Consider the following 13,274-nt stretch of genomic DNA (forward strand, 5'->3'; position numbering starts at 1 on the left):
TCTTAACATTGTTTGAACACCAGAAAGATTTTCATGAAATGTTCAGTTGCTGAAGCATACACTGAAATTCGGATACACCTAAGTATCCTGTGTCTATTCACAAAGTCATTATCAAAAAAAGGGCCTTTCCATTTCTTTTTAAGAAATGGCTAAACAATTCTGATTGAAATAAAATCTGCGTGTCAAAGTTAAGTACATCATATGCTACCATCAGGAAGATTTTAACTTTATGCCTAGGACAAACGTCCTCACAAACAGCAACTCCTTCTCCCCCAGCCCACACATTTACAGCGCCACAAGTGTTTAAAAACTTGTCTTTTTACAGGGGACAAAATATTTTAACTCATTCAGCAGTCCCTGATGAAACACCCAGTATAGTTTGACTTGGAAAGAAAAAGAAAGGAAGTTTGTTCCTTAAACTGACTGTTAAGGTAACGCATGTTTTTATACGTTACGAAGAACTGGGTATTTAAATCGTGGAAAGTAAGCATTTTAAGGGCACAAAAAATACACAAAGAAAAAGAAAATATACACCGTTTCAAAATATCAGATAACTACTTAAAAGCCTTACCATATGCTTAGCAGTGCTTCCACCAAGGCCAGTGTTTCGAACAAGATGTCCTTCTGATGGAAAATTAAAGTTACCAGAGTTCAAGTTTTCCTTAGTTGAGTGGCTACCAAACAGAACAAAGGGCTGCCGGCTAGGGCTAAGGAGAAAAGAATGTATCACCACCAAAATACTTGAAGAAAACTTACAAACAACAAATGAAATCAAAGCTTTCAAGTCCGATGGACAAACTACTGAATTTCTCATGAAAAAAGTAGGACAAAAAAAAAAAATTTTACTACAGCTGCAGAAAGCTTCCCATTGAAAAGACCAAATTCCAGAGGGAAAAAAAAAAGGTACTTGAGTTAACAAGACTATAATTTCTTTCATATACAAGAACATATCTCAAGGCTGTTCCCCAAATGCTATTAAAAGGTTTTTTCCCTCTTTTTTTAAAGTAAATTGCCTTGAAAAGCTGACTAGTTTAAAATTTACCATCTTGAAAAAACCCAACTTACTATATTGAAATTAAACAAAACTATTTTGGTTTTAGTTCTGGCTTTGTGCCCAAGACTCAACTGGAGAGGTCAAGGTTTTTCTTTTCATTATTTAAATGCAAGCAACATAGGATGCTGAAAACAATAAAGGACATTGAACTCCACTGTTTAATTTCAAATAAAGAAGAATCTGAAGACACAGTCAGGTAGCTAAGCAACCTTTACTTAGCTCAGAACAGCAGAATGCTTGTTTTTGCTACATATGACAAACAACCTTTCTCTCTCAGTTAAAACTCTATTCTGAAATAAAATAAAGCTGACCTGTATTGTCCAGCTTATATTGGCTAAAATTTGGGTTTTTAACTGCCCTGCTTTAAGCATTGGTTTTGTGCAAGTTGTGACTCATAAAAGTACACTGACCTCTTCAACTGTCATATTTTAATTGGTTTTGAGTATCATATAAACAGGACCAACATTTTCAAACATAGCTGTGCTGTGTATTGAGTTCATGAGTTTGTTTAGATATCTGACCATGAAAAAATTGACACTAGAATGCACAAGGTGGATGGTTTCAAACTTACTGACATCGTACATGTAATAACTACAGCATTAAATCCCATGAAAATTCATCTTATCCTTCCCAGAAGTGCATTTGCATATTTTTAAAATATGCAAAGATGAGATGTGATACACTGAGATGGTCCCAAAAGGACTTATAAGCATTACGGCATCAGAGATATGGAAAGAACGTATCAAGATACTAGTGACACCACAAATTCACAGGGAATGAGTAATACCTGTTATCTGTTATATGGCTTGAGATCATTCCATGACTGAAATAACTTCTGAAGGGCTGTGAAGAATTAATAACAAAACAACTAATTAACAAGTAAATGAACAGAAAGTGTGATATATTCTCACTATCATTAAGAACAAACCTAAATTATCCTTCCCAAAGCTCCTGAACCCTCAAAAACTACTTCCAACCTCCATAAACAAATCCAAACACCATTAAGTCTCATATATGCTTAAAAAGCAACATCCACCAAAAATACCGTGCTATTTTCATCCATGCTGTATGTTACCATCAGTTATGTTTGAGATTTGACACGTGCAACCTCAACTTGTTGGAAGTGCACATACCAGAGCTTCCACCAAAATGAAAGTCAATCTACGTACAAATAGGGATCTGTTGTGCAGACATAAATCAACTAAGCTCAATCATCAGTGAACAAACACTCAACTGAATTACACCAGGTAGTCCTAAACCATCATACCATGGATGGGTAAGGTGGGTGGTGAACTTAGAAATAACAATAGGTTTCTACTCATCAAACATGAAAGGTGAGATGGGGGTAGGGAGAAAACAGAACAAAACAACCGCCCCAAAAAAAAACCAATGCTCAATACTTATTACTTCTGCATGGATGACACTAGCCTTTCAAAGGATTACTGAAGCAGGCATACCTCCCCCGCCTGAGATTCTGATAGTTCCAGAATGAAGGGAATTTCGGTATCAAAATTAGCAAAAAAGTTGGTCCACTGGTGTTCGAAAATCATTAAATCCTAGAAGAAGAACATCCAACATTACTTAGTAAGGCAAGTGTTACACCAGAGAAAGGAAGTCACAGGTTGTACTGAATGAAGACAAATTACTTTAGAACAACATAGATTAGATTGCACTGTGCAGTATAGAATACAACCTGCCCAATGAAACAGCAAGTACAAGAAAAAGGACTAGAATTCTGCTGGATTTTAGGGGGTCTTTTTTCAGTGTGTGGTTGTTTGTTTGGGGTCCGTTTGGGGTTTTCTTTAGAGAGAGAAGATGCAGAAGGGGGAAAGGGACCAGAGCCCTGCACTACCTGCTTTTAACCCAAGTACACTGTTCTGAGATCATTCTTAACTCAGATCTCATGTTTCCCATAAGACTTCCAAAACAAACACTTGGAGAGATTTAATTTTCAGTTCTTAAATCTGTATATGGTTCTGCAGTAATTTGTATCTGATGTTAAGTAAGCTTGTGCATAGAAAATGAGGAACAGGGTGGGGAATTTGGGAAGCTCATGGTATGCAAGTGGGAGGCAGTCATTTCTTCATCTGCATTTGTAAAAAAAATTGGTAAGTAGAAAAGGAAGTATCAGTAACATCTCACTAAAGCAGAATAAAAAAAAAGGAAGATGACTATAGGTAAGTGTTGCATTCAAATTAAAAAAAATCAGAGAATCAATAAAAAGATTGTGCCATGCTGATAAAACAGGAACCTTACAGAACCAGGCAATTTTAAAATGCTCTCAACATTACTTTCAGTTACTTGTCACATACCAACTTGGAAGATGAGAGACATCCTGATTTTAGACAGTGTAGTTTTTCAGCTATATATGTAACAAGCAAAACCAGAACTATGATTTTAGCAGTGGTGTAAGTATTACACAGCATTTTACTTCAGCCACTTCATTAATGCAGCAATAAATGAAATTTAGAGAGTGAATGTTGATGAAATCTTATCAGCCTTCCAAAACACTAATAAAGCTGACATTAGAGGTTTAAAATGAAGGTTAATCTTTAGAGGGAGGAACGTATCGCTGGAGAATATTCCAGTCTCAAGCTTTTCATAGAAGCTAAGAACTAAAAGTGCTTTTCTCAATTTTTTGGAACATGCCAATATTGCACAGAACATTCTTTTAAATCCCAAGTAGAGGTCAAATCAAAACTTTTTGAAATCAAAGCTGTGTCAACAAAAAAGTATAAACATATACAAGCTTCAAATGTTCTTTAGGATCACCTAACTTCATCCTCACTGAGAAAATGAATCATTTTTTACATCACCAATTTCTATGAATCCAGAATTGTATGAAAGCCCCCCCCCCCCTTTTTTTTTTTCTTCAGAAAATCTGAAGCCAACATAACAACAACTTTCAGGTTTAAAACTTCAAAATAGGGTAAGTAAGCCTGTTTCAGGGTAGACTTATCAGGTACAAGAAAAGTCCCAAACATTTATCTCACTTCCACAGAAAGGGGGAAGTGAAGCACCAGAGAGAGATTATTTAGACTGACAGGCTTGTAAACTGTATGACGTACTAATTTTCATTACAGTGGTTGATTAAATCACCAAATTGGTGTGAACTACCAGCATTCTATTAATAAAGGATACTTAAATAATACATATTAAAAGCCTATTTTTCTGCCAACTTAGAAATTAATAAAAAATTAACAACAAATAGTATATACTCATACACTGCTTTCTTCTCTAGCACTGAGATCAAGCCATCGCATTGAAATGAGGAATCACTTTACACTGTGTATTTCACAAAGCATCAGGGCAGCCACTGTGTGTCACTGTTACCCACTTAAAGTAGCTACAAAGCAATCCTTAAAGTGTTTCTTCCTGGAAGAATGGCTGTATGTTAAAGTGGATTTTTTTTGCCCCCCATTGCTCCAGAAGGAGGATTATTCACACACACAGACATACCAACTTGCTGTACTTTGTACATAGTCCTATGACCTGAAAAATAGTCACACTATTTAGAAAACCTGTTAGGAGAATTTCAGGCAAATTAAGAAATTCAAGGAATCACAGACAAGCTATTGTAATGTTTTGTGGACTTCATGGTAGTTTTGAGGAACGGAAAGAGACCTTGGGAACAACAGTATGCAAAGCCAGTAGATTAATTCCATAAGCACTATTAAAATCAAAAAAAATCACAACAATTTTGCTCTGCAGCTACACTAATAGACTAGTAGCTGATGCAGAGTATTTCACCTGCATTACCTCAAAGAGCAAGTCCTCCAAGGAAACAGGATCCATTTTGCTGTATGTCTTCCACAAGTCAACACTGACATCCATTAACTGAAAAAGATTTTAAACACATTTCTGTGAAAAACACCATGAAGAATGTGACAGATCCAGGTTTAAGCCACACTGAAACACACTTGCAGCACACTGCCCAGCCTAAGTCCTCCTTAACTCTGAACTACACTACTGGTTACAAAAGAATTTACCAGATTCAAGTGTTCTGGATGCTTCAGAGACTCATCTCCTCAAGCAAGGGTTTAAAGTATGTGCAAAGTTTTGCTTGCAGCTTTCAAAAAATCATTTCACAAGGTTTTTTCAAATTGAGTTAATAGCAAAGAATAGTACAAGCTTGCGCAAGCAAAAGGGAGAGATCAGTTTTCTGAGAAGACAGACAAGAAGCAGACTCCACGGTTACTCGTCCCACGCACCAGCCAATTCTTGCTGTAAGCATAATGTAAATTTAGGCAAAGCTAGTTTAACTTAGCAATTTGCAATACCTTCTTCCAGTAGTAAGATGATGCATATAAGAACAGTATTCAAAATATATTCTTAAAGGACACTTTTATCTGAATAATTTCTGCATTTACAGGGTTCCCCACCACATACTTAATTAAAAAATGCAACACTGACTGGAATTTTCTTAAACCATTGCTTTACAGTTATTCCAGTTACTCATATTATTAGATACAGCAGTAATGACTTCCCAGACATCACTTCCATTCACTTAACAGTACAGTAAATTCTCTGGATTACAGCACCTTGAGCAACTCTTGACTTCTGTAGTAAGAGAGCAACTGCCCTTAAAACACCGGACAAAAAACCCAAACATTATCATCAAATCTAACAGCATAGAACACACAGCAGAGTGAAAGTCAGTCTGAGGAGCTAAAAATGCACAGAGTTCCCCCTTTTAATAATGGCAGTAGTATTCATTTATAGATCATTTACAGTGATCCCAAATGTACTTCCTCCCATAGATTGGTTTTTCCTCCCCATCTGTGGCATATAGCAGCTGCCTAACATATAACCATGCATAAACAGTTACGTAAAAAGTTAAGAATGTCACTTCCCACTTGAAACCCCCTTATCACTTTAAGGAGGAAGAAAGCAAGAACTCAAACTGGAACTGGCTGAACTGCCAGAGCCAACATGCTTACTCTTAAAACATACCGAGAATTTTCATTGCTCCTTTTTAAGTCTGCAAGAGTGCTATTAAGACAGTATCAACTCCCACAATGAAAGAGCAGAGGCTCTGTCTTTACAAAGTCATTGCACACTGTTTCTACACATTTTCTCAAAGCCTCTATGGATTCATAAAATGAATTGGCAAGGGCAGTTAAAGACCCAAACAACTCCTGAATTCACAGTCAAATTTTCATTGACTCATTTCAGACATCAAGCAGGGCTATTGATACTTAGGCAGACATCCACAAGGACGCTCGTCTACTTGCACTTTGTATTTAATGGTTTTTACAGATTCACACAGCAAGACGATTACAGTACTAGTGATGGAATGAAGAAAGAAAAAGCATGAAAAAAGGTATCAGTGGGAAGAGTACAGTGGTCAGGGAAAGGCACTCTTGAACTCACATAATAGATTTTTGAGCAAGCATGTACAGTACTACATGTGATAAGACCTTAACAATGGTACTATTAATTCCCTGGTTTTTTTCCAGTTGTCAGAAGTCAAAGAACATTGTGGCTGTAAAAATAGAGTGACAAGAAAAACAGGACATCTGCATTTCTGTGGCAGAGGTCCAAGAAAATTTAAATAAAAGAAGCTTCAAACAAGTACATAAATACAAAGCTGTCCTCTGAAGATGCTGTTAGAGCATATTTAATAATAGGCAAATCCAATGACAAAAGTTGCTCAGAGTAGAACAGCAAATCATTATTAAAACTAGGGGCACCATCCAAAATCTTGACTGTTGCCCTATTCAGCAGGCTATGACAACCCAAGAATATACAATGTTGGTGAGAAAAGTAGATGCATCTCTTGTGTCAAACCCAGTGACCCAAGAAATACAGTCACTTCTGATTTTCTCAGTTCGCTTCAAGGTATTTGTCACTAACCAGCTTCTCCTGCAAACCTCCTGAAGATCTATACCCATCTAGCAGAGTTCAAAAAAAGTGGTTTTGTTATTGCTAGAGGAGGCTCTAGAAGATAAGCAAGAAAGTTCTAAATCACAACAGTGAGGCTGAGGGGCAACCAAACAATCATTCCAGGACAGAGTGCTGTGTAGCTCGTAACAGTTTCTCAGCAAGACGGTGGTGTCTCCATCCTTGCACGTTCAAAATTCAGCTTCATAAGAGCCTGAAAAACTTCATCCAACTTAGAAGCTCACTTGAGTGGTGAGTCAGAACTAGATGATCTCAAAAGGTACTTTCCAACTGAAAAAATTCCATGATTCAATTTCTGCTTCAGAATGGAAATGGAAGAAAATGAAAAATGTAATTACTTACTTCATATTTCATTGTAAAGAAGCCATCACCCCCAATTCCTTCCAGCGCAAAAGCCTGCACTATTGGCCACTTTTCAACAATGAACATATCAAATATCTGTAGATGACCTGCAAAAGAAATGTTTCATAGAGACATTCTCTCACAAATACTAGCAGTTTAACTTTCTATGAGATCTTAAGAGTTGTTCCAAGATTCTAATAAAGGATGACAATTTTCCTGTCTTTGTACAGCTTCAAATCTGCAATTGAAAAAACTTTTTTTGTTAAGACGGTAGCTTTTAGAAACTCCTTTCTCTACCCCCTAAATTTTGCCCGTTTTTTCCAGCTATCGGTCTAGTAAAGGATATTGTGTCTCCTTGCAAATTTCATTCCAAGACCATTAGTAATTGTGCCCTTTAAAATTCAAGAGCATAAACAGGAAGCTTTGCTTACTCTAATTTCTTCAAATATTTGGCCTTAATTAAAGTACTGTCAACATAATCCCCATGTTAATCAGAATTTTAAGTTGGGGTAGGGGACAACTATTCAGGCTGGTACTCATCAGTGAAGCTGTAAGCTATCTGCAGTGAAGTGTGGTTATCATCCTTAATCTACACACCTTCTTTAGACACTTCCTAACAAAGAACCACCATCCTTCCCCCATGCCCTGACCCATTAATGATTTTCCAGGCAGTCAGAGCATATCATTCTTTCCTCAAGAGAAGCAATGAAGAATTAGGAAATCAAAAAAAAAAAAGTCAACCAAAAAAACCAACCCCTGAATTAGCTTGGTTTAAACATATATGGTTCAAAAATAGAAAGCTTTTTTTTTTTTTTTTTGTTTGCCTCTCACCTACTGTACTAGGGAGCAAAAACCCCACATGCTTATGCTGCACAGTGAAGTACATGCACTGCATTACTTCTGCATTATTCACTGTTGGGGATACTGCAAAGTACACTTTAGCAAACAATGTAAGATTACGTTGTTCAGGCTGCAAGGCTGGCTACCGATCATAACAGGAAGTCATGCAGTCCAGTTTTTTCAGTGCTAAAAAAGGAAACTTGCATAACGAAATGTTTAATTTTTCCTTACATAAAGAAGTATTTATCTGGAGCTCCGATCTGAACAGAGAACTTCTGTAGCAGCAGAACACACTTCTCTGAATGCAAATTATTTCTTTGCCTCACGCTGTGAGCATTCACACTCTTCAGATGAAGTCTAAGGGCTTACATTTTTCAGAAAGAAATCTAACTCAAGTGAAAAGAGGCTAAAAGGAAACTATAGATGTATTAATCCTTATTTCTTACCAAAGGCAAGGAAATCTTCATTCCCTGAACTGCATGACTTGCATGCTGCAAAACACTTACACTATAAGCATAAAACAAGCTAACCTACCTTGGCAGCTGTATGGAATACCAATGCGACTGCAATCTCGAACCATGTCTACAAAGCTGGAAATTTTGAATTCCTCTGCAGCTTCTTCATCTTCATACTGAAAGGAGTCATTTAAAATAAAATTTGATAAGGCATGCCTAATTTGATTGTCAGTTTTGCTCTAAAGAGAATATGTATCCTACCGTTTTAATTCCATAGCAAATGTCACATAATCCACTAAAATATTACCTACAGCCTCCAGAAGCTAAAGAACCTCTTGATTCTCTATATTTTGGAAACTCCATCATGGCAGTGATGTATTCAAGCCAATGGAAACTGTTCTTTAAAAATCAAACTTCAGAGCAAGGTTTTTAATAAGATTATATAAAGACATAATTATACACTTTATTTTCAGCTTTCAGTGAAGTCTTTCAACATCATCTACTAGAATCTGGACAATTTTCAAACAATAAAAGATATTTTGAGAATACCAACCGATCTGCCACAAAAAACTTGCCGATAAAGAAAGTATTACCAGCCTAACACCAAACCAGGAAAGCCAACTGAAAATATATGCCTCAGGTCACAGAACAAGCAATGAGAACGAATTTCTGTCTGAGGGAGAGGTATATGTAGGAAAAGGAAGAGGAAAGAAGAGGAGAACCACCATGCAACACCATCTTGCAGTTTCACACTAGTAGCAGACTGAAGCTGTCGGAAGACTTCAGCAGACTGAAGAGCAGGAGTGAAGAACAAATATCATTCTTGTGGCTCAGAAAAGCATAAAAACTAGACCAAAGAGATAAATCACACAAAAAAATCATTTTTTTAACAGAACAAAAACCTAAAAATGCTCTCAGATTTTTATCTGAAAAGGTACAGTTTAGCAGCAAGTCTGAAACCAACAGGCCTAGCCCCGCTGGGTACTTCAAGAGTCACTTGCTTTCTGGAGCAAGATCAGAAGGCAGTAGTGTTTTGTCTTTATTTATTTTATTTCTTTTTTTTATGTACAGTGCTCTGAACTTAATATCAAGGTAAATTACGTGATTATGAACTTTTTATATATAGCTTTTGTAAGCTTCAGGGTACACCCAACAAATTTATTTTAAGAACAAGTTCTTTTAAGACAAGCCTGAATTTAAGATGCAGCCCAAGTTCCTCCATGATGTGTTCTTTCTTCAATCCCAGGAAGCCAGATCAAAGTTTCAGTTCAAAGCCAAGCCCCAAACAACTGCCAGTTTCTCAAGACTTAAAATGCCATTAGAATAAGAACTTGGTTTTTGGCAGGGTGCTAAAGGCTTGCTCACTATCTGCTATTGCAGGTGTAAATACAACCCGTTCCATAAACAGTACCGTCATGACACCGAGAAAGCTTATCCAGTATGCATCAAATTTCAGTACTTTATCTTGCTTGGCCATTTTGAAAATGGGTATTCTTTATTAATATGGTTTTTCTCCCAATAACCAGGTTATTCACTTAAATTCCTATGGTCTACTTAAAGGCAAGTAGGAAAGAAGAAAGGAAGGAGATGCTGTAGGTTTACCGGGTTCATTAAGAGCTGCACAGAGCCAGGTATGGCATTGCTTGCTTTATTTCTAAAACTCTTGAGGTTTTTTGGCTTCATTTTTACACAAGCAAGCAAAAGTTATTTCTATCACTGAAAAGAAAAAAAAAAAAAATGCTTAAAAGCTACCACAGGCAATCCTCCTGTAAACAGGATGCACTTAAAGCCTGACACAGCAACGTTTTTTGTTTCTCTTTCAGAAGCAATCTAAGGAAACTGGCAATTCTTATACATTAGAAATGTGACTGGAAGTGCATCGCTCAGGTCATTCACATGAAACAGCAATGAAGTAAACTTTATACTTTTAGCTTCAGAAATCAAACTTTTCCATTCATTTCCACAGACAGCAAGGCATATGGTTTACCTTTCTAGTTACACCCTTATTTCAAGCCAGTACTGTGTGATTAAGGTTACTACTTAGCACGATAAGTCATATAAAAGCCCATAAGCAGATGCAGCTTAAAATTCAATAGCTGAGACTGCAGTTGTGTTAGCAATAATGTGTTAAGAACTACTCCACTCATGATTCCAAAATGCATGTGTTTTACCACCGTTAGGTACGCTTCAAGATTTGCCCTTTCAATAGGAATTTTGGCAACAGAAAAACCTTATGAAGCCAGGCTTTAGGTTTTGCTACAGCATGCTTTAACCTTAGCTCAGCTGTTTACATCTTCACGCGAAGTAATTATCCCCCTCTAAGCAGCACTCATGGGATGGTATCTAGAACACTGTATCAAGTTATGGGACCCACATACAAGGGACACTGACAAACTGGAGCAAGTTCAGTGGAGGGCCACCGCAATGATCAGTGGGTTGGAACGCTTGTCCTACAAGGAAAGACCCATGCTTGTTCAGCCTAGAGGAGACAATGGCTGGACCTCATAGCTGCCATCCAACTCCCACAATAATGTTACTGAGATGGTGAAGCCAGGGTCTTCACAGTGGTCTGCAGTTGCAGGACGCATAGCAAAAGGCACGATTTAAAAGAAGAGAGGTTCAGATTGGATAAAAGGAAATCCTTTTTCACTATTAGGACAGTCAGGTGACGGTGCAGATAGCCAAGAGTTCTGCAGTCATCATCCTTGGACACTTTCAACATCCAGCTGCAAAAAACCTCAAGTAACCTGATCTGATCTCATCGCTAACGCTGCCTTAAGCAGGGGGTTGGACAAGATGATCTCTAGTGGTCCTTTCTAATCTGAATTATTTTGTAATTCTGTGATCTGAACTATCAGCCAGCCACATAAAAAAAACAAGCAGTCTACCATAAGCCACACTGCTTTTAAGCTGGAAACTCAAAGGAGCAAAGGGTTTCTCTCCCTAACCTCCCCACTCATTCTTCCACCAGCTTCACCCATTGACATCACAGGCTCCTAACTCACTCCCTTCAGATTTCAGTGTAATTCTAATTTAGATAAGGAACTACAAAGAACTGAACGGGGTCGGCGTGGCGGAGGGCCCGGAGAGAAGCTTCTCATGACGGCATTTAGGAAGAAGCATTTCCAGTCTCAAATGCAATAAAAGCATTCTTATTCTATACCTAGACAAACAGTATTTTCATTTTTGGCTTCTCTAAGAGTACTTCACTACGATAAACATAGCTTTTCTAAGAATACCTTGACTTCTAAATGCAAGATGAAACTCACATCACTCACACAGTCCAGTGAAAGAGAGGTTAATAGCTCTTGAAAGGAAGACTTGAAAGTCAAAATGAAAATACATAATGAAGTTTCTTGATTTTATATGGCTTACTACACCGACCCTTTCTAGTATTCTAAAACTACAACGCATTAAAACACCGCTTTGGTAGCAAATAAGCCCATCATTGGAAATCTCAGTGTTGACTGTGGTACTTGATTCAGATTCTTCATTTCTCACAACCCACATGTTTTTCCTCATTAAAAGATCATTGACTCATGTCAAAACAATAGTAATTAGTGGGAGAGGGGAGCAATTTGTCTTCATGCTCCAACAAACACAAAGTATTAAAAGCATATTCTTCTTGCACACATTAGCAAAATGATTAATACCCATATATACACGCAGATTACTCCCCTGCTGAGTATGAAAAAGAAAAAAAGACTTCTGTAAGGAATGTTAAAAAAAAGTTCCACATTGAATGTCAGTTCATTAGCAATTCTCATCTGCATTCGTTTTCCACTTACCTCATTTTCAGTTAGACAGTGAAAATGCAAGTTCCTCCAGTACGCCACATATGGCAAAAGATGATTATAATTCACAGGGTTACAGTACAGATGGACACTGTCACGTTTTATTAATATGATTATATCTGCAACAAGCAGAACAAATGTTATTCCAGCATCAAGACTCCATACAGAGAAGAATCATATGGGCACAAAAAAGCACCCACAGAAATTGTATTGAAAACACCTTTTGTATAATGCACCTCATTTAAAAAAACCCACTGTTTAACTACTTGAACACACAATCATTCCTCACTTTTAAAAAAAGAAAAAGAAACAGTTGGCAGCCATATACAGTTCCAAGTACAACAGTACTTCTTACTGTTCCAAATAACTGTGGGTTTATTCTGAAGTCTTGCAAAGAACTTGCATCAGCCTGTCCTTTGAAAAGCCAAGACTGTCAGTGATGAGTCCTTACAGAGCACTTAACAACTGTAAACTATAGTTGCTTTTGCCTGATACTACATCAAAAGGTTGCTCCAACTAAAAACTAGCACTACAGCTTATGGGGTAGGTATTCAAAGTTTCATGCAAATAATAATCTATGATCATGGTGATTAGCCACCTTCCAAATATTACAAAAGTGAGTTAATATGTTCAAATAAAAAAGACCTCAAGTATCTTAGAACTCCAGAGGTGTGATCACGCAATAATTGATAACACGTGTACATAGATACCATGGCTGAACTCGGACTTCTCATAATGGGCTGCATTTGTTTAGGTTTAGAACATTTCGGGGAACGTTTCAAAACAAGAGTTCTTCAGCAGTGTTTTTAAGAACTGTTTTTCAGGTGTGTATACACACAACTACAGATTTACAGACTTTTTTTTTTTTTTTGAGGTATGCCCCTT

General features: G+C 37.2%; 1 protein-coding gene across 1 annotated transcript in view; it reads right to left on the bottom strand.

Annotated features, from left to right (window-relative positions):
• The window catches only part of DNAAF9 (dynein axonemal assembly factor 9), a 74,184-nt gene that overhangs the window by 43,620 nt on the left and 17,290 nt on the right, over positions 1-13,274 (bottom strand). Inside the window, exons 4-10 of the mRNA XM_049792720.1 lie at positions 12,384-12,508; positions 8,675-8,771; positions 7,301-7,407; positions 4,814-4,891; positions 2,512-2,610; positions 1,842-1,897; positions 572-707 (exon numbers count right to left, since the gene is read on the bottom strand). Of these exons, the coding sequence (XP_049648677.1) occupies positions 572-707; positions 1,842-1,897; positions 2,512-2,610; positions 4,814-4,891; positions 7,301-7,407; positions 8,675-8,771; positions 12,384-12,508 (698 nt within the window). The remainder of the gene's footprint in view (positions 1-571; positions 708-1,841; positions 1,898-2,511; positions 2,611-4,813; positions 4,892-7,300; positions 7,408-8,674; positions 8,772-12,383; positions 12,509-13,274) is intronic.

The sequence above is a fragment of the Accipiter gentilis genome, chromosome 3, assembly GCF_929443795.1.
Source record: "Accipiter gentilis chromosome 3, bAccGen1.1, whole genome shotgun sequence".
NCBI classification, from domain to species: Eukaryota; Metazoa; Chordata; class Aves; order Accipitriformes; family Accipitridae; genus Astur; species Astur gentilis.